Below are 21,690 nucleotides of genomic sequence, written 5' to 3'. Positions count from 1 at the left end.
AGCATAGATATCAGCTTGGTTTTTGGTAAGGGCCGCAATCTGTTCCTCAAGTTTTTGGGTTTTCGATTGTAGGCCCCCGATGCCCGATTCCGCCGCTGCTACCTTCTCCGACATTTTCCTAAAGTTTGCCCTTAGGAGGTTGACCTTCCCCGTCGCTGAGTCTAGTTTGGGCTCCAGAGTTCCCCGGAGTTCCCGAATCGCTGTCATGATGTCCCTCAGGGATGGGTCAGGGCCAGTGGCTTCGGGATCTTCCTGTTGGCTACCACCCGGGGCCCCATCGTCCTTCCCCATGGCCACCGTGTACCTGTTGATCTGGTTAGTCTGGCCTTGGCCCTGAGGCCTACCGCGGCCCATGTCCCGGGGTGAGTACCCCCCTGCCAAGGTCCAGCTAAGATGTGAGGAAGGGGGACTGGCCCCCTTGACTAGCAAATTTCCCTTCGCGATAGGGGGAAAAGCCGGGCTCCCTACCACTACCTCAGGTCCAAGCTTGGCACAAAAAGCAGTGTAAACAGGGCAGTCAGGCACAGAAAGCCCCCCCAGGGCTCGACTTCACCCCACCACAAGCCCTCTCCAGCGGCGTTCATTGCAGTCTGCGGCTTACTGTACAGAGGGCACCTGGCCCTCGCTCCTCAGTTCACAGCCCACTCCCTGGTTGAGTTTCAGGCCTTCTCAAGTGCCAAGGCCAGCGCTCGTCTCCACTCCTTGGAGGCCCACGCTCCGCTCTCCCTGGCAAGCAGTCCTCGCGTGTGACAGGCCCTTTGTCCCCCTGCTGGATAGGTTTGGCAGCCCGCGTTGGGATGGGATTTCAGATGCGTGCCCGAGCCTCCTTCTATGGCCTCCGGTCTCAGGCCGCAACCGCCGCAGTGTCAGGGCGCCATTTTGGACAACACAGGGAGAGTTGTGCCGCTCCTGATTTTACGGGCACAGTTGCATGATGGCGGCCGCCACAATCACCCTCAGCCTGCCACCGTGTTTCACCACAGCAGAGCTTCGCAAATGGGCACTGATCCCCCCCAGATAATGTCGGATGTCAGGTTCAAATGCTGACCGCTAGCAGAGCACTAGCAGCGAGCGGCCATCTTCCGCGGCTGCAAGTCACGCCCCCAGAAATGCTTAACTTTTGATTAAGCGGTACAAAAGGGGGTGGTGATGGACGGAGCATCAGAACCAATCAAACACTCACACCCAGTCAACAGATCTGGGTTTGATCCATCACCGTTCTTTAGCCCACTCTGCCACCCCAGTTCAGACATGGCCATATGCAAATCAGTCTGACCCTGTGCCTCATGGGAACAGTCCAGCTCGAACTGCCAAGCCATGCCTTCCCTGGACCGGAAACAAGCTTCCTAGGACCGGTTTCTGGCATTTCAGCCGTCTTCAGCCAGGCTTGCTTGAATCCAGTGGCAAAATGAGCAAGGGACTCACGTCTGAGCATACCCTGCCAACATATGGCGAACAAAGCGGTACAAAAGGGGGTGGTGATGGACGGAGCATCAGAACCAATCAAACACTCACACCCATTCGACAGATCTGGGTTTGATCCATCACCGTTCTTTTGATGAGGCTGCAGTCCTCTCTGCTCGTGTTTTTGAAGAAAGTGCAGAAAATAGATTTTCTCGATCTCATTGCAACACAAAGCAGCTTTCAGTCTGTTTTCACTCCAAAAAGAGCAGCACTCTGTAGAATGTCAACAGTAAAAGCTTCTACCAGTGATAGTCATTTCAGTAAAAACAAATACTGTAAGAGCAGCCCCCACTGGCTTTTCCCTTCAATAATAGCAGTTTCCAGTGCAATGCCACTGCGAACAGCTGACAGTCTGATATCACTGTGATAGCAGTATAGTAAGAGCAGCTTGCAGTAAAATCAACTTCTAGTGTGATGTCACTGCAGTAAAAACAGTCTCCAATGTGATGCCACTTCGTTAAGAGCATGTTGGAGTGCATTGTCACTTGTAGGAGTAGCTCTGAGTGCGCTGTCATAACAGTAAGAGCAGTTGACTCTGGAATGTCAAAGCAGTGAGTGAATACTGGTGGGATGTCCCTCTAGGAAGAGCAGCTCCATGTGGGGATTCCCTGCATTAACAAGAGCTCCCAGTGAAATGTCACTGCCGCAAGAACAGTTCACAGTGTAATGTAACTGCAGTAAATGCAGCTCCCAATGTGATGTCATGGTGCTAAACGAGATTCAGCAAGAGTACATGTAGGTTCTAAGAGTGTATGCACCTAGATAAGCTCTCCCTTAGATGTCATTGCAGTTAATACAACTCCCAGTGGCAGGTCATTGCAGACATGGCAGCTCTTAGTGTGATACCACGGTACTTAATGCTGCTTCCTTTTAAAAGGTAATTCACAAAAGCAGTGTTCAGTGTGTTGTCACCTTAAGGTCAGTTTATGGCGTCACATCAGTGCATTAAAAATCCTGTTTTCAGTTATTTTATGTCAAATTTTGTGCAGTCTTGTTTAATTTCTTTACTCTGCAGATGTCCTAATGCAGACTTCCCTCATGAGTCAGGTCCAGTGAATGCAATTTCACACTTTGGAATCTACTGAATTGATGCATTTTTGAGCTTTTTTTGTCATGGCATGATATGACATATATTTCAGCATTTAGGCCCCCTCAGTGTGATGAGACAGGCTATAACTTTTCAGGAGGTGTAGTTTGCCATCCTTTGTAATGAGCTTAAGAGTTCTTGTATGCACAAAATATAAATATGCCTTTTTTTGGATACCGTAGCTTGCTAAAGCTCTTTTTATAGCACTCTGTTGCTATCCTTTTGGTTTTAAGCACTATACAAAAGTTTTCAGTGATTGCTTCTGTATTGCAAAGGCAGAGGGCATTAGCATTGGGAACAATATTTAATGCACATTTAGTGTATGTAATTGTTCTTGAAGTGGTGTTACCTCATAAGCAATCTATTTGCTTTCTAGAATAATGGTCTGTTTTAACAAAAGAACGAAATTTCTTTGCCATTAGTTGTATGCCACACAACTTAATGCAGCATACTGATTCACATAACTTCCCTGATACAGAACAGGTAATGTGCCCAACTTAAAAACTGACTTAATTGATTAAAATGTGCCAAAAAGCATCTAATCCTGACTGTTGGCCACATGGAAAGAGATCATTGGCAATTGAAATGTCAATGCCCTCTGTGTAGCCGTGCCCCCTCCCTAGTGTGCTATTTAAAGTACTTTTTTATTTATGTATTTATTGTAAGGTTGCTTACTGGTTTCAAAATGGTGTTTATGGGATCTAAAAATGTATGTGAATGTGTCAGGAAATGCTGCTAACCCATACTTCAATGTTTGTTTAGAGACAAAATGCCACTTCAGTATTTCAAGTTCCACCACTAACTCATTTGTTTGACAAATAAAGGATTCCCTTTTGAGTTCTGCAAGTTATGTCAATATATAATGAATACCTATGTTCAGTTTTTGGTCACAACACAGTAACTCACTGTTCTAAACGGCAGAAGAGATGTGTGCTTATATTTGTCTAGGAGGCGCTTTGTCAAGTTTTTAATGGTATGTCCTCCTGGGTCACTTTTGTGTTGTTTTGTGCCACCTCAATCTTGGTGGATAATTTTTTTCTGTTGATGTCCACTCAGTCTGGGACACCAGCATCTTTCGACACCAAGTCATTATCTGCTCAACCTTTACATGATGTGTCTTATCGTAATAAAAAAAAAGTGTATTCCTATCATGATAAAGTGTATTGTAAAAGTTACTTTCTATTTCTCTAAGCAGGCAACATTCAGAAGATTGTTCTGCATCTCGCCTTACATCTGCCGTGAAGCCCATGAGAGACTTGGCACCATCTGAGGCAATCATAGACATCCAGCCCAATGCAGATGACCTCATTGATGAGGACCTCAACTATGTGCCTGAGAATCCAGTCCTGCCTGAGAATCCAGTCCTGCCTCAAAAGAAACCCACTACGTCCCCAGTGTATGGCTCTTCCCGGCCCTCCGCAGCACTTTACAGACCACCAGGGAGCAGTATGCAACAATACCAGGGCACAGAATTTGTGACTCGCTCACAGAGACCGCCCCAGGCGAGCGTCCAGCCAGATAAGCTTCCAGATTCTCAGAACTGCCGCTCTCTTGAGACCATTAAGCAGTATGACCCAGAAGGATTTGGCCATGCAGCTGAGGTGCACCGAACTACCACTAAATCTGGTTTAGAAAGGGATGGACGTGAGGTTAGTATCAAGTTGTAAACTGGCTTTACCTTTCACAATGTTACAGGAGGACCTTTGAGGTCTATTGCAGATAAGTGTTCCTGTATAGCTGTTACTACATTAATACGCTTTGCAGAATTCAATGATAATATCCCTTAGTTTCCCTGTTCCACCACAGAACGTTGAGGTGAAGGAAAAATCAATTTTCCATGTCCCTATCATTGCACTATTAGCTACTGTTTTGTGGATATTTATCATGATTGTTTAGAACCTTAAATGCTTTTAATTTCATTTATCGTTTTTAAGAACACAGTACAATACATAATCTTCAAAGACTGCAGTTGTTTTCTTCAGCCATAAGGTTTGTGATATGACTGCTTACTTGTTTTATTTTTCTTATCAAATAGCCCCTTTTTGTTAAACCTTTGTAATACATGCTTGTATATCTGCAGTAAAACGTCTTTAAAACTTGGATGGTATGTTCTGTGCCATGTGAGCAGACTATTACTTTCACACAATAAAAGCCAAAACGACTTTGGGAGGCCAAATGTGTGAATGACAGAATTACAATGCCTCTATTAACCTATAAACTCCTGGTCATATTCCCTCAATCTAGCCAAAGCTTTCCAATTTAGCATGTAGATGTTGTGCAGAACAGCTACTCTTAGCTGTATAGCTAACACAGTATTTGCTTCTTACCCTTAAGATTAAGTCAGAAGATCCTGTTCTGCTGCAGAAGACTACTTTTAAGAAATACAGATGTTTATGGGCAAAGGTACTAGAACACCAGTAACACTACCTTTCTTGGATTGGGCACACCCACTCTATCAATATATGTAGCATATGCGATTGGCATTATGAAAGGATGTACAAACGTTGGTGCATTATGTGCAAGTCCTTTTCATGCTCTATGGTAGTTAAGTGCTTCAAAACTGGCAAGCAGAAGGTAATTAAAAACCTTTTTGCAAACCACAGATCCCATTGATTGTTTTTTTTTCTGGACAGACCATTCGGACCAAGAAAATGGTCACTGAGTTAAAAGGAGATGTGGGCATGTGTTCTCTAAAAGATCACCACTTTGAGGTGCAAATATGTAATTACACTGGAAAGCTTCCAGATATTCTTGTGCTGCTTAGCACCAGGTACTATGCTGATGGCTGATTTGCACATCAGTAACATAAGTGATCATGTCTGGTTCTGCTAGCAGTGTAAGATGCTGCTTGGGGGAGGGCGGGGTTGCTTTCTTGGTAGACTCCCAAGACAATTCATTCGATATTTCTTTGACCAGTTAGTTCTTTCCTCATTTTGGACTTCTTTGGAACCCCCTTAGACGAAAGAGTGACGATCAAATCTGTTAACAGGAAAAGAGATTCTCTCGTCCACATTTGATACACTTTACTACCACAGAGAACAGGATGTATGTGCCTTCATCTCAGATTCCTCCTGTGGTAAATATTTAAATTACCTGTACTATTTTTTTATGCGGTAAAGTCTAGTAAGAATAACTCAGTCAAAATAAGAGGCAGAATCCGTGGTATTAGAGGTTCTGAAAAGGACTTTATTCCTTACAAAGGAATTATGGTTCGAACCAGGCAGTCATATTCCATCACCACGAAGGTTCAGGAAGGGATCAGCGATACATTATTGACAAGTAACAATATATATATGAAAAGCATTGCATTAAGACAGATGCAGGAGGCGTAACAGCTGATAATACAGATAAGAATACACATACGTAATGAAAATAGGCGTAATAATAGGCGTATGCTAGAAACGTCATTAAAAATGATGTCACAAGTGGGTGGATCCATAAGAGAATCCTGCAGTGTCAGCAGAAATATTTGGCAGAGATGCGCGCGCAGCCGCATGACGTGTGATTGACGTGCAACTAGAGGGTGAAGGGAACTTGACATTTAGCCCTACATGTGGAGACAGAAGTCTGGGGTGTCAGGACAACCTAGTCCTAAATCATATCTAATATCTTGTGTTTAAGGAACTATATTATCTGGAAGGAAAGGTCTTCTCGGACAGATCCTATTCTATACTGACTGTTAGTGCGTGTACAAGCGTCTATGTGTCTACATGAGATGCGAGGGGGCAGGAATCTTCCATAGTAACAGGGGCTATGAATTACTTGCATAAAGACAGCGAGGCCGGGCCCTTTGCTCGGTAGCTAGAGGGATGTTTACCTAAAACTTCTAGACAGGAATGCATTGAATGAGGAGCGGAGCAGATAACTTGAAGGCTGAATACAGTTTTTGGCAGGCAACAGGCCGCGTCAGGCACCGTTAGCCGCGCAGGGAGTAGGACAAAGTTCATGGATACAGATGCAGGTCCAGGCTGGAGCATTTCAGAGGCAGAAGCAGGAAAAGGCTTGATGGCAGAATTCAGGGCCTACTCGCCTGAACTGTAAAACGTGAAAAGTGAACCATATAAAGTCGGTGGCCAATCATATTTAGGAATGGAATATTCGACCCATTCATGGCAGATATGAAAGAGTACATATTAACGTTGGACACAATTGTATTTGCGTCTTCATAGCTTGAAGTGAAGGGAACATACATGTACTTGTAGCATGTAGCCTTTGGGGTCTAAGATAGGGGACACAATTGACCATAAAAATTCATATTTCCTCATTCCCTCCTTGTCCCCTACGGACCCTCATGAAATATCCATCTTCATCAATCCATCAATCTGTTCATATAGCATCATTTGTTCTTCCTTCTTCTTCCGGGATCTTGAATGAAAATTTGAAGGCGGGATACACGATGTGGCACACAGACCACAAATCGCTGGCCCACATTGTAGACACAAGCAGCAACTGAATAGTATGAGAAAACCAATACCTAGGAAGGATAGGATCCTCCATCCCCAGGTTGACAATATGCTCCAGAACCAACCGGACCAAGTCCAGGTGCCTGGATTCTGATGTATCTGGCTTACGATTTTATGAAGTCGAGTTATGGCTTTATACACTGACGGCGCGTTTTCTGGTATGAAAACACAGCAACTTGATCCGATGACCCTACAAGCTCCGCCCCTATCGGCCAGAATGACGTCAAGGACAAGACGATTTTGAAGAACAACAATCCGCATCGCAGACTGCTCCTCTGTTAAGTTGCCTAAGGCGGAAGTAGTTTCATTCACTACTGCTTCAAGGGTTCTAGTTAATCTACGTATCAGCTTACTGTTAGTGACTGTACCTATATAGGGAAAGAAACCTTTATTGAAATCTGTATATTGCTCCCATGCTGTTTCAGTGTAGTCGACAATCGGGAGATCTCTCTGCTGTCTATTGGGTACTAAATGGGTATTCCTATGATAATCAGGCGGGGCTAGGAAAACAGGTGGCAGAAGGAATGCAATGTAACAGGTACCATCCCAATCTAGGGGTAGGCGCATGTATGCGGTGTGACCACAGATGAAGTAAGAGTGACGGGAAGCTCTAAATGTAGACTTGCCTTTATCACTGAATTCTATTACAGTGGTACATTTACTATGGCCCATGTGTATTGAACCATTCTTTCTTACACATAATTCGCCTCTAACTGGAAATACTGACATGGCGGGCAAGATTGGTGTAGCTTCGGATTCAACATTCAGGATCATGAGGTTAAGTGTAAAGTTACCTAATCCATATACTTCATTTTCTAGATCAGTCCCTGTTCTTTTGGGAAGTCCCTCCTTGTTAGGATAGCAGACTTTAAGTAAAACTAGGTTCAGGTTTCCCTATACCCAGTTGTCTTGATAAACTACTGAATTTGAATCTAGGGAATTAATCAAACTAAACCATGCTCCACAGGAGCCATTGTGTGTGAATGGATACGGAAAGAGGGGCAGAACTCCTTTGTATTTCTGATAGGGAGGGAGTCGGCCACATATCCAACAATTTGTAGCATTGCTGGTCTGATGGGAATGATGTAACATACTAATGAATGTGTTGTTGCGCAGCGCAAATCTATAGGACAACTCATGCGGAGGTAATTCGCTAAAAGAATGTTCGGCAGTAGCATTGAAAGCATGCTTGGAAATAGGGTAATACATGTGTAAAAATATACTGACAGTAATAATCAGAAGACTTAGAAAAAACATAATTAATATTGTCACTATGCAGTGACTACGAAGTGATTTACAGTACGCATGTTTCTTGAGCTGTTTCTGTCTATTTCTCTCTCTATTTCGGTCTAGAGGATACATGTCAGAGACAAATTCAACCGATTCACCTTGGAGAGGACTTAAACAATCAAATTGTCTGACTTGCTAGACCTTAGTTTCAGTTTATAATTCTCTGTTTCTGGCTTATCAACCAGGGGGAGTTTTGAGTCAGTCGGTGAGGGAATGCAGGGCTGGACGTTTAAATCCGATGGTAGTCCATGAAATTTCTTGATATGACTCGAGTGCAACCACCCTTTGCGGCCCTCTATCTTCACGGCTGTCCTCGTGGTCAGTAAAACGAGTTTCGGTTGTTGCCAGCGAGGCTCCAACGGACTCCTTCTGTCGAAGTTCCTTACAAGTACAAGGTCTCCCGGAACCACGTCATGGGGCTTCACCTCAGTGTTATCGGGAAAAGCTGCGGCTACCTGTGAACGACAAGATTGTAGTGCAGACATCAAGGAAGCCAGGTAATCTGTCAACATATTACAATCAACATCAGTGATTTTACGAGGTATAGGCGTCCCCCACATATTTGGTGGTCTACCGAAGATCACCTCATACGGGGATAGCCCTGTTCGAGAGTGTGCTACCATTCTCATGTAAAAGAGCGCAACTGGTAAAGCTACTATCCAGTCGACACCTTTTTCTCTACATACTTTGGACAGTCTAATTTTCAGAGTTTGATTATGTCGCTCCACGAGACCTGCTGCCTCGGGATGTCGGACACAGTGGAATTTCCATTGGTAGCCTAACAAGAGTGAAATGTGCTTCATTAACTCGGATGAGAACGGCTGGCCATTATCTGAGTACACGATACGGGGCAAACCATACCGTGGGAAGAATTCTCGAACTAACTGTTTGGCAGTAGTCGGGGCAGTGTAATCTGAGACGGGATACGCCTCTGTCCACCGGGAAAGAGCGCATACAACTACAAGGACATATTTGAATCCTCGACATCGTTCCATCTGGATATAATCCATCTGGAGGACTTCAAAAGGGTGATCGGGGGGTTGGAATCCACCCTGTTCTACAGGTACGCCTTTTCCTGGATTGAACTGACAACAAATCATGCAGGTGCGTACTTTCTGTTTAGCTGCTGCTCGCAAGTGTTTATTGAACCAAATGTGTTGAATACTGTCTAGCATAGCTTTCTCTCCTAGGTGCGCTGGACTATGTATTGTGTTAATGATGACTTGAACCATTGAGTCGGGGAGAAACCATATAGATTTTCCCTTCGTCATCCATCCTTGATCCGTTTGGATCCCTCCTAATTCAGTCCATCTCTTTATTTCTTCTGGTGTGGCATGTGTCTGTATATCACTTACATCAAGGGCGGGATCCTTAACTGTCATGCAGTGTGTTGGTGTCGGAACTATTGTTTTTGTCGTGTCAGTTGTATGAGTCTGATTCTGAGCAGTTTGTTTAGCTGTTCTGTCAGCTAGGTCGTTACCCTGAGAAATAATGTCAGTCACTTTTGTATGGGCTTTACACTTCATAATCGATATTGCAGTCGGCAGATGTATTGCATCTAACAGAGCTTGAATAAAGGGACCGTGCTGGATGTGGGCACCGTGAGAAGTTAAGTAACCTCTCTCTCGCCAAAGCACGCCGAAGTCATGGACGACTCCGAATGCATAACGTGAATCTGTGTATATGTTGACTTTCTTATTTTTGGCTTGAATACAGGCTTGTGTCAGAGCGATGAGCTCTGCTGCTTGAGCTGATAAGGTATCGATACAATTTGTTTCAATAACTTCAGTGTCTGTTGTGACTGCATAAGCGGCCACTAATTCTCCTGTATTTGTTCTCATGCATGAACCATCTACATATAATGTCAGGTCTGGATCTGATAGTGGAATATCTGTCAGGTCTTGTCTGGGTTTCGTCGTAATAGTAATAACTTCAATACAATCATGTGCCAATGGGTCTGTTCCATTTAATGGCAAAAGTGTGGCAGGATTTAATGTACTACAACGTCTGATTTCTATGTGTGGCTGGAACAATGTCAATTCATAACCCGTCAGTCTTGCTATAGTCAAGTGTTGTGTTTGGGTCCGGTTCAAGAGAACCTCTACTGCGTGTGGTACTTGTACTGTCAATTGATGTCCTAACACTATGGCATCGCTTTGTCTGATTGCTAAAGCTGTTGCTGCGACTGATTTCAGACACGCAGGAAGAGCCTGAGCTACGGGATCTAATGTGCTAGAAAAGTAAGCGCATGGCTTGTGTGATCCTGCTTGTTCCTGCGTGAGTACTGACAAAGCAGTACCTTCACGTTCTGTGACAAAGAGTGTAAAAGGCTTACTGTAACATGGTGTCGCTAAAACAGGTGCTTGGCATAAAGCTTTCTTTAAGCTTTCAAAAGCTTGCGTATGTTCCTGAGTCCAAGGGAGGACAGTTGATGTCGCTGCCTCCTGTGTTGTCAACTGAATGAGTGGTTTTGCTAGAAATGCATATTGAGGGATCCACTGCCTACAGTACGACGTGAGGCCTATGAATGCCCGCACCTCCTTTTGTGTCTTGGGTGGCGGCATGTTAACAATTAACTGGATGCGGTCGGGTGTAAGCTGTCTTCCCCCCTTGGACAGCAAGTGCCCAAGGTACACAACTTGCTGGACACAGAATTGCAACTTCGAAGGGGACACTTTGTGCCCCTTGTCAGCTAAGAAATGTAAAACCGTCAGTGAAGCTTTTTCACATTCAGGTTCGCTTCGGGCGGTGATCAGCAGATCATCGACATATTGAAGCAGGGCAGTGTTAACTGGCATGTGGATACTGTCAAGTTCTCTTTTCAGTGCTTGGCTATAGATGCTGGGGCTTTCTGTGAATCCTTGAGGTGCGCGTGTGAATTTAAAACTTCGTCCATTTAAACTGAATCCGAACAAATATTGGCTTTCCGGATCGATTGGGACGCTAAAGAAGGCGTTCTTGAGGTCAATTACAGTAAAGAACATTGCTTCTGAATCTATGGCTGTTAATAATGAAGAGATATCTGGGACCACGGGGTATTGTAGCACAATGCATTTGTTTAATTCTCGCAGATCAATAACTAATCGATATACTGGGGGTGCTTTTGGATCAGTTCGTTTAAGAATCGGAATTATCGCAGAATTACATATATTGGAGTCGGTTTCTACAACCACTCCTTGTGCAATGATCTCGTCAATGATTTGCAGTAAAGCCACTACAGCATCTGGCGGTAACTTGTATTGGCGCATTCGTGGTAGTACCACTCCTGTTTTGAGTGTGACTCGATATGGTGTAATGTGCATACAACCTACATCAGTGGGGCCTTGCGCCCATAAATGTGCAGGTAGATTCTGTAACCGGTGATCCATGTCTCTAGACACGTAGTGACCCTTAAAGTCACGTAAAAATAATCGTACTCCTTCCGGAGAACAACATATTATAGCTCCTAGAGCTTTCAATGTTTTTATACCTAACAAGTTTTCTGGACATGATTTTGTAAGCAATAGATCTGTAGTCCGTGTCAATGGACCAACTGTGAATGCAAGTGGTTGCGATACTTCGTTAATAGTAGGCTTTCCTGAAAAACCAAGGGAAATATTTTGTGAGCCTGAGAGGGGTGCCCCTGGGACTTCGCTGTGACTGATAGTGGTTCTGCTTGCCCCTGTATCGAGTAGAAACTTTCTGTCTTTTCCTAATACTTGACTCTGTACGTAAGGACCCTCTTGATCTACGGGAACCTCAATAAGGGGTAGGCCAACTTCCCTCTCTAGGCTATTTCATGTGTAGCGCTGATACTCTGGGTAATCATTTTGTGCATACTGGTACATCTGTTGTGTCGTGTTTTGTGTTGCAGCAATAGGCTGTGGCTGTTGTTGTTGTTGTTGTTGTTGGGGTGCGGTCTGTTGTACAGCTGGCATAGGCTGTATATTCTGAGGTACTTGTTGTTGGATCTGATCCTGTCTAGGCGGACGTGGTCTCTCTTTCGTTATACCCGTAGAGATATTGTGTTTTAGAACTGCGCAATCGTGTATATAATGACCTGGCTGTTTACAATAGTTGCATGTCCCTCTAACGGGACCCGCTGAATCATTGGACTGTGTCGTACCCTTTTTATGACCGTCAGCTGGAACTGACTGGGCAACAAGCATTTTCATTTTTGTGTCTTTCATACGTCTTTGTTCATGTTCTTGTTCTTCCCTAATTCTGTTGTGATGATATTGTAACATTTGTAACATCTGAGACGGTGTGTTACCTTGCCAAGTGCTCTCGAATTTCAGTACTCTACTCTTAACTTGGGGCAAGGAATTTTCAACTAATTTTGTCACAAACAGATGTGGATACGACTCACTACTTGCTTTTATGCCACTATTAATACCAAAACATTTTTCAAATCGGGAATAGAAATCACTAGTGTCTTCATCTTGTTTTTGTTTACAGGCTGAAATTGCACCCCAGTCTTCCTTTTTCGTAGTTAATAAACGTGGTAGTACCTGCACTAATAATCCTGGTAATGCTGTAGTCTTTTCCCCAAGCCCTGAACCTGCAGCTCGGACCTTTTCTTCGTTTTCTAATGCTGTCCAATCTATCTTTTGGTCTCCCACCTCCCATTCCTTTTCTTTGAGTTTCTCGTAAATACCGGCAGGTAATGAGACTTTTAATATTTTCATAATGTCTGGGTATGTATACTCTCCCATGAGTAGCATGTCTTTTATCTCACGGTGGAAACCTGCTGGGTCTTTGTCATGGCTAGGTACTACTTTCTTCATTTCTAATAATTCAATTTTAGTTATGGGCGTGTACACAAACACGCGTTTAAAAGTATTGTCATCACCTCTGACTGGGTGCACTTCGCGTAAGGGATTCTGTCTGTCTATGTGATACGTTTTTCTTTCTTTGGGGGGAACTGAAACATGTTCTGGGCATACGAAGACAATGTACTGGTGTCGATATTCTAGAATTTCTTTAATTAAATCAGTACCTGAACCTCTCCATTTGTTCGTGAGTAATTCTATCAGTATATCAGGTAGGGGACCAGGATCGGAGTGTTGGCTTCTATATAATATAAGGAGGTGTTGTATCATGTATATACCAGCTAAACGCTGTTCGTCTGGGGTAAGATTCAAAAACGTGTGTGCTAGCGCATCATCACTGTATTTTTCAGAACTGTCAGCCCATTGTACTGCTGACCTGGCTAATTCTTGTTCATCCATAGAATCGAGCATGTGATACCCCCTTCGGTCTCGGAGTAATTTATCAGCAGCCTGGAATAAGTGTTCAGGGGACTTCGTATTTAGCATAGGGGCTTGAAAATGTCTATTACATTCTGGACGTATCGGACGTATCGGATCAGTAAAGTATCTGGTATTGTTACAAGGTCTTCCCCTACCTACATAAGTTATCGTTTCTAATTGTCCTGGGGGCATTTCTGATTCTTCCTCCTCCTCTCCCTCTGATTCAGTTTTGTCTGCCTCCAATCTGGCTTTATGTATTCGTTCTACTTCTTTGCGGATCTTTCGGCACATAGCTACTATACACGTCTGTTTATCATGTTTTCCCTCTGATGTATTCTGACCCCATCTGGTAAGTACTTGCATTTCATCCTGATCTACCCCAGGCCTATCTCTGTCTCTGATCAAGCAGTTTATGAAGAAGCGTAACAGTAATCTCTGTATATCCACTTTCTGATAATCCATGGCTTCGTCAATACTTTCAGGGCCTTGCCCTGTTTGGACAAAGCGATATATATTGTCTAGATGATTAACCATTCCTGGTAGTGTTGTTAAATATAATGAAGCTCGTCGTATACGTAGTGATAACAGCATTCTGTCATTTTTACCGGGCACTGGATCATATCTACAATCCACAAGATGTTCCTTAAACATGTCGGACGTTGCTATTTGGGGTGTACGTTGGTTTGCTAAATCTCTAAGAGACGATTTACTTCGTGACGGTGGCGTGGCAAAAATTGCTGTCGCACCTCCTGTCGCACCTTCTGAGGTGCTAGGCACGAAAGGATTTGTGGGATGTAAGGTAGAAACTGTGGATGCAGGAAAAGCGGTGGAAACAGATGGACCTGTTGGATTGTGCGGAGGAGTTTGTTGTTGCGGAGGTGGGGGCGGATGATCTCGGGGTTGAGCACCATCGACAGGTGGCGTGTGTGGTGGGTCATTAACATATTCGGGAGCTACATCGTCTAAATAGGAGGAAAGGAAAATATCTTTTGCGGTCTTGGGATGTGCTTTAATCGGAAGTAATGGGGGTGGCAAATCTTTCGGTATTTCCGGGGTGGCCTTAGGTAAACCTTCGGCCAAAAGAGGATACATACCATTCATAAGAGTGTTCCGTTGTCTGTCTACTTGTTCTGTTTTTACTCGGATACCTTCCTCAACTAATACGTTATCTCGGGCTTTATTTGAGTTCTCCCTACTTTTCTCTTCCTGTCTGAGCGCTTTCTCTGTGCGCCTATGCGATTCTTTACGCCATAGTTCAATGGCATCTTTCTGTGACTGTCTGGCTTTCTTTTTCCATAATTCTTCTTCTACTCTCATGATGCAATCTGCATCCCATGTCCCAGCTGCGGGCCACCTCTGACTTTCTGCTAGATCCTTGGTGTAGTCCACCCATAAGTCAAGATATAATACGGCATCTAGGCCATGTTTATGATACATAAAGTACCCTGGAGTGTCCCTAGGCGGAATGGGAACAGCTTCTTCGAGTACTCCTTTTCTAGTTTTGATTTGTCTTAATTTTGAAAAGAACGGCATCTTCAAACCTTGCTACTTGATTTTTACTTGAACTGGACTTGAACACAATTAATACGATAAACACAATAATGAACACTCATTCATACCACAATTTTTAAACACAGTAAAACATTTAACATTTAACATTTAATATTTAACGAACAATGATAATTAGAAGAAAACTAGTTACTGACATAATACTAATACTAGATATAATACTGAATTATATACATGAACATACTAGATATACTGCTAAACAGTACAGATACACTGCTAAAACAGTGCAGACCGGATTTGTGTACCCAAACCCGTCATGACCGGCACAAATTAATGTGCACGTCTAAATGCCTCCCCGGCAACGGTACTCACCGGGTAGCACGGAACGGAAGGCCTCGGAACTGAACTGAACTGGACCGGACTGGACTCGACTCGACTCGGAACTTCGGAACCTGGTGGGCCTCTGTATACCTCGGATCTTGCTCTCTCAGCTAGGCTCTGGTCGGGATACTTCGCACTTCTCACCGCCTCGTCTGGGTGTTGATCGCAGCCTCAGTCACCCCCGCTTGGCCGGAGGGAGATACAGTAAATCCTGCGGGTACGCGTTTTTGTCCGTTCAGCTGTGGCAGGGGACCGGGCCTGCAACGCACCTCCGGCGCGTGAGATGAGAAAGTGTCCCTATTCGGGCGCCAATTTATGTGGTAAATATTTAAATTACCTGTACTATTTTTTATGCGGTAAAGTCTAGTAAGAATAACTCAGTCAAAATAAGAGGCAGAATCCGTGGTATTAGAGGTTCTGAAAAGGACTTTATTCCTTACAAAGGAATTATGGTTCGAACCAGGCAGTCATATTCCATCACCACGAAGGTTCAGGAAGGGATCAGCGATACATTATTGACAAGTAACAATATATATATGAAAAGCATTGCATTAAGACAGATGCAGGAGGCGTAACAGCTGATAATACAGATAAGAATACACATACGTAATGAAAATAGGCGTAATAATAGGCGTATGCTAGAAACGTCATTAAAAATGATGTCACAAGTGGGTGGATCCATAAGAGAATCCTGCAGTGTCAGCAGAAATATTTGGCAGAGATGCGCGCGCAGCCGCATGACGTGTGATTGACGTGCAACTAGAGGGTGAAGGGAACTTGACATTTAGCCCTACATGTGGAGACAGAAGTCTGGGGTGTCAGGACAACCTAGTCCTAAATCATATCTAATATCTTGTGTTTAAGGAACTATATTATCTGGAAGGAAAGGTCTTCTCGGACAGATCCTATTCTATACTGACTGTTAGTGCGTGTACAAGCGTCTATGTGTCTACATGAGATGCGAGGGGGCAGGAATCTTCCATAGTAACAGGGGCTATGAATTACTTGCATAAAGACAGCGAGGCCGGGCCCTTTGCTCGGTAGCTAGAGGGATGTTTACCTAAAACTTCTAGACAGGAATGCATTGAATGAGGAGCGGAGCAGATAACTTGAAGGCTGAATACAGTTTTTGGCAGGCAACAGGCCGCGTCAGGCACCGTTAGCCGCGCAGGGAGTAGGACAAAGTTCATGGATACAGATGCAGGTCCAGGCTGGAGCATTTCAGAGGCAGAAGCAGGAAAAGGCTTGATGGCAGAAGTCAGGGCCTACTCGCCTGAACTGTAAAACGTGAAAAGTGAACCATATAAAGTCGGTGGCCAATCATATTTAGGAATGGAATATTCGACCCATTCATGGCAGATATGAAAGAGTACATATTAACGTTGGACACAATTGTATTTGCATCTTCATAGCTTGAAGTGAAGGGAACATACATGTACTTGTAGCATGTACATGGAGCCTTTGGGGTCTAAGATAGGGGACACAATTGACCATAAAAATTCATATTTCCTCACTCCTGAGCCCATACAATGATATGAGACTGATAGAAATCTAACATGCCCCTGACAGGGATACATTGATAAGTGGTGAGCTGGAGATGTACGAGGGAGCAGCACGTCAAGGTGGATGGTGAGGAATCTAACTTTAGACTTTTTGGGGTGGGGGGGGCAAGAATAGAGGAAGGTTGCCAACATATTCTTGGAGGTATTACCATTCCACGAACATAGCCTCGGATTTATTTTCAGGACTTTCAGTTTTTGAAGGTATCTGACATTCTGATTTCAGTAAAGTATAAGTTCACAACCTGGATATGCTCTAATTTTGTGCTGAAGCCATAGAGGCATGGATGTCCTCATTCTATGTTTTAGACCTAATTCTGCATTCTTTTTTCTCGGGCATTGCCTTCACACAACTAATGTAATCCATGGTATTCAAAAGCACACTGTAAACCACAATTTCACATTTTCCTGTCATATGATTTATACATTTAGAATGCAGCATTTCTTAAGAGTTGTTATTCTAACATTTGTTTTGTGTATGGTCTTTGTTTTTTATGTTTTACAAATGTCTATTATTCAGATTCTGAATATTCCTAGGTATTTTGCTGATTCGATGATATGTGGGGTACAGTTCAAGGTGGTTAAGATGTGGGAGCTATTCTTTAACGTTTGAAATGGAATTGGGTGGAGAGATTAAGGGGAGTTTGATTTTGAGTGCTTTACCTTTGAGGTGGTTACGGGTCAGCCAAAGATGTATTTTTGTCAAAGAGTTATTGAGGATGCTGATGTCTTCGGGTAAGGCAGTTTTCATGTAAGGTTGCGTATCATCAGCATACATCTGGTAGGAGATGCTAGAGAGTTTGATAATTTCGGTCAAGGGTTCCATGTACAGGTTGCACAGAGTGGAGGAAAGAGTTGAGCCTTAGGGTACGCCATTTGTGACTGGTATTTGGTCAGATAGGGAATGGTTGATCATGACTGTCTGAGATTTATTCTGTTGGAAGGAGGAGAACCATTTTACACAGTGCCTAAGAGACCTATCCTGAATTCTAAAAGTTTCATGAGAATCTCATGTTTGACCATGTCTAACGCAGCTGATAGATCAAGTAGGATTAGTAATAAGGATTTGTTCTGATCAAGTAGATGTAGAGCGTCATTGGCAATGTGGACCAGGGCAGTTCCAGAACTATGACCAAGTCTGAAGCCAGATTGGCATTGGGATGCTGGAGATGGGGTCGGTAGTTGTTAGGATCAGACTGGTCAGAGTTGCTTTTTTTAAGAGGAGGTAACCTGCCCACATCCACAGTCATTAGCAGAACAAGATCTTCACACATTAAATGTCAAAAGAGCCCTTATGTATTACATTGACTGAACAAAAGCCTTCCTTAAGACACTGCAGCTTGTTGTCTCTTTTTCCAAACCACACAAAGGGTTTGCTGTCTCTAAAGAAGGTCTAACACGTTGGTTGGTCATATGCATTTAGACATGTTATACCAAATCTAAATGGGCTTTGCCTACACCGCCCAGACCGCACTCAACCCGCACGAAAGGTGCCTCTGTTGCTTTCTTGGGTAAATTTCCTATAGCTGACATACACAAAGCAGCTACATGATCTTCTCCAAACACTTTTACCAAACATTACTGTGTGGATATCTTAGCTAACCAAAAATCTAGTGTTGCTCGGACTGCCCTCCTTACACTTTTTTAATCTTTTGCGACATCCTTGGGCCAGCCACCGCTTTAGGGAGGACTGCTTTACAGTCGCTGCACAGCATTTGTATCTACATGTGTCCCACAGACAGAAAGTGTTACTTACACTGTAAACATCTGTTCCGGTCATGCAGTGCTTTAGACCCGCATGTGCCCACCATCCTCCGGGAAACCCTTTCAATGTTGCACAAATGTTTTCTTTCATCTTTAATCTTCATTCGTATGGTCATCTTCTTCTGCAGCTCTATGCTTCATATACATCCTCAACCGCCATGCGGGAAAAACAATCTTACAGTGCAGCCGATGCCCATGCATCACACAAATCATTTTCCAGGATCCCATCTTGCTCAATTGCAAAATAACTAACAGTATCTTAACTTGCTTAGGTGTTCAAACAACCTAACCATGAAGCCAATGCCCATGTGCATTACCAGCTGTAGGTGGAGTCACCATATTTCGTGACTCAAAAGACTTCCTCCAAGAAAAAAAACGTACATATTTCCGAGCCCAACACTATCTGTGGCAGGAGTATGCACAGCATGTGAATCTGCAGTAACACATGCTACGAACAGATGCTTAAGGGGATGGCTATGAACTGTATGCTGTGCTTTAAAAAAAAAATATCAGAAAATTTAAACAAAAGAATAAAGAAAATTACATCATTAAGAAACTAAAGTCCGTTGTGAATCTTTTGGGAGACATTGTGTCATTGTTCATTTTCAGTTACAGACGTATACAATTGTCTGTTACATACAATCACAGCTGTTTGCTGAGTCATTCCTGCTTCTTGAATTTTTGGCTTTGCCAAATAATAGGGACGTAAGAAGGTCACGTCCCTGGCTCTTTGCACCGCACCTTTGCTAGCATGCCATAGAATACCAGATTGACTGGTGCAGGTTTCTAGTGCCCTGACCTTTTGTCTTTTTTGTAGATGCTTAAGGGGGAAGTAGCATTTTCCATTTGTCCCAATTTATTTTGCCGTTTCGACTCGTATATTAACAAGCCAATGTTTTAGTGATCTCATTTCCTTTTTCTCCTTTAAGGTTTTTTTGCATTGCACTAAATGCCTCTCGAGTGATGTGGCTGAGTACAGGACTAATTGGTTTCTGCTAGTTGATTACTTGGTATGCAAATGTTAAACCCAGTAGCCATTCTGATATTTAAATAGCATTTGAAGTGTAAGTGGCTGAACATTTGTCACCTGAAAAATATTTTGTAAATGAAAATGGCTGGTGCCCCCGAATCCTATTTTTTAAGCTATGAGCACAAAGGACAGGTTCAGGTTCAGTTTCGTTTATCTATCATTGTTCACCCCACTTAGATCTGTAGGAAGCCAAATGAAACAAACTATGATGCATGACATCTGACGACCACACTTGCAGGTCACTCAAGACTGCCTCTTCTAGGAAAATGAAAGACACAAGGAAAAAGATGGACTTTTCGAGAAGGTTGCCATTTTTTTAAGGAAGTATTTCAAACCAATTGTGTCCGTGTTCTCTAGTAAGGGTGCTTAAAGGAAACACATGCAAACTTGGAAGAAGCATGTTAATGTGAGTTTTCAATATCGGCATTGACTGTATACTTTAGACTCTATAGACAGGCGAACTAAGGTAGATGGCTTGATCTAAATATCTGTCAAGACAATAATAGGGTACTGTACTCTCAAGCCTGAGTCTTGCTCTCGATTCAGAGTTTAGACTATATTCCCTTACGTTTCTGGAAGCCCCACAAATTCCCTACTGCAGGGAATATCGTCATCATCTGAATCTAAGAAGAATATGCACGCTGAAGACCTACAGTGTCCTGAAAGTGACTTCTATTTTCTGCTATAGAATCCTTCCCAGATTTAAAAGCTTTGAACATTAATTCCATGATGCCACGGATTTGGCTTTCTCCTCAATGGTAGGGAGTACTTCAGAGGTTGTGAATCCAGAAGGGGTACAGATGAAAACGGAGGGTGATTTACGGTTATTCTGTATAGTAGGTCAATGCCATCCAATTATGTGATATGATGAGCAGTCAAGATCTTCACAGGGAAGTTGGTGGTGATTAAATTGCTTTTGCCTTAAACAAATCCGCTCTAAGGGTCAAGTTGCAGTATTGGAATCATCTATCACTTCAAATTGTTTGGCTCCATGTGTGCACATCTAAAATTTGCATATTTTGAATAGGAAAGATTGACAGTGTTTTTAAGAAATCCAAAACATTAACCTGTTTGCATCTGTATCTTTCTTACTGATTTAAAACATATGCATTTAAATAATGATTTTGTATAGGTTCATCTCTGTGCAACCCTTTGTATTAAACTTACTATAAAACACTTCTAATATTGATCAGTGCAGACCAGTTTATGGGTGTATACAATTATTTATTTTAGGTGGAAAATACATTTGTCAGGCAAAATAAATCAATATTTGCTATCTACTTAAAATACACACACACATTTTCCAGGATCCCTGCCTGCTCAAATGCAAAAGAACTTCCAGTATCTTATCTTGCTTAGGTGCTCACTAATGTACCTTGTGCACTTTCTAAAGTTCATACCTGCCTTACTGGCATGTTATCCACATTGTTAATTTTCCCAGATATCTTATTTCCTGCTTTTGAATAAGTGTCTAATGAACGTATGCACACTACCAACCAAATGTCTAACACCTTTAAATGCCATCACAAGATTGTATCCAACCACCTGCACCAGAGCGTAGCATCCTCCTGGGGGCACAACTGAGCCTTATAAAAAGTCCTTTCCAGTATACAGCAAATGTCCATATATGTCCCCCACACTGATCTTGAAGGGGGTACGGGTCTCCTCTATTGGCGAACTGTGGTTTTTTACCTATCACTAGACCCATCCGCAGCTGCGCCTGTCTAGGTACGTAAGCCCCTCATCATAGACTATGTTGGTTAAAGCAATTTTGGTAGTAAGGTCCAGTGGGCTGCCAAGAGCCCCTCCCAGAGCCACATGTATGAAATTCCAAAAGGGAGCGAGTGTTGCACAGCTCCAAATGTTTTGTAGAAAGAGGCGTTTTAAAGCAAGAACAAAGTGGCCCATTGCC

General features: G+C 43.2%; 1 protein-coding gene across 4 annotated transcripts in view; it reads left to right on the top strand.

Annotated features, from left to right (window-relative positions):
* The window catches only part of ZC3H14 (zinc finger CCCH-type containing 14), a 299,808-nt gene that overhangs the window by 105,576 nt on the left and 172,542 nt on the right, over positions 1–21,690 (top strand). For 2 of the 4 annotated variants that reach the window (XM_085626576.1, XM_085626578.1), the window contains one exon: positions 3,747–4,200. In XM_085626576.1, coding sequence (XP_085482702.1) covers positions 3,747–4,200 — 454 coding nt within the window. Of the gene's footprint in view, positions 1–3,743; positions 4,201–21,690 lie in introns of all 4 variants that reach the window. The other 2 variants (XM_085626575.1, XM_085626577.1) reach the window with 1 other exon arrangement.

This window comes from Triturus cristatus, chromosome 9, assembly GCF_964204655.1.
Source record: "Triturus cristatus chromosome 9, aTriCri1.1, whole genome shotgun sequence".
NCBI classification, from domain to species: Eukaryota; Metazoa; Chordata; class Amphibia; order Caudata; family Salamandridae; genus Triturus; species Triturus cristatus.
This window is presented reverse-complemented; position numbering and strand designations above follow the sequence as displayed.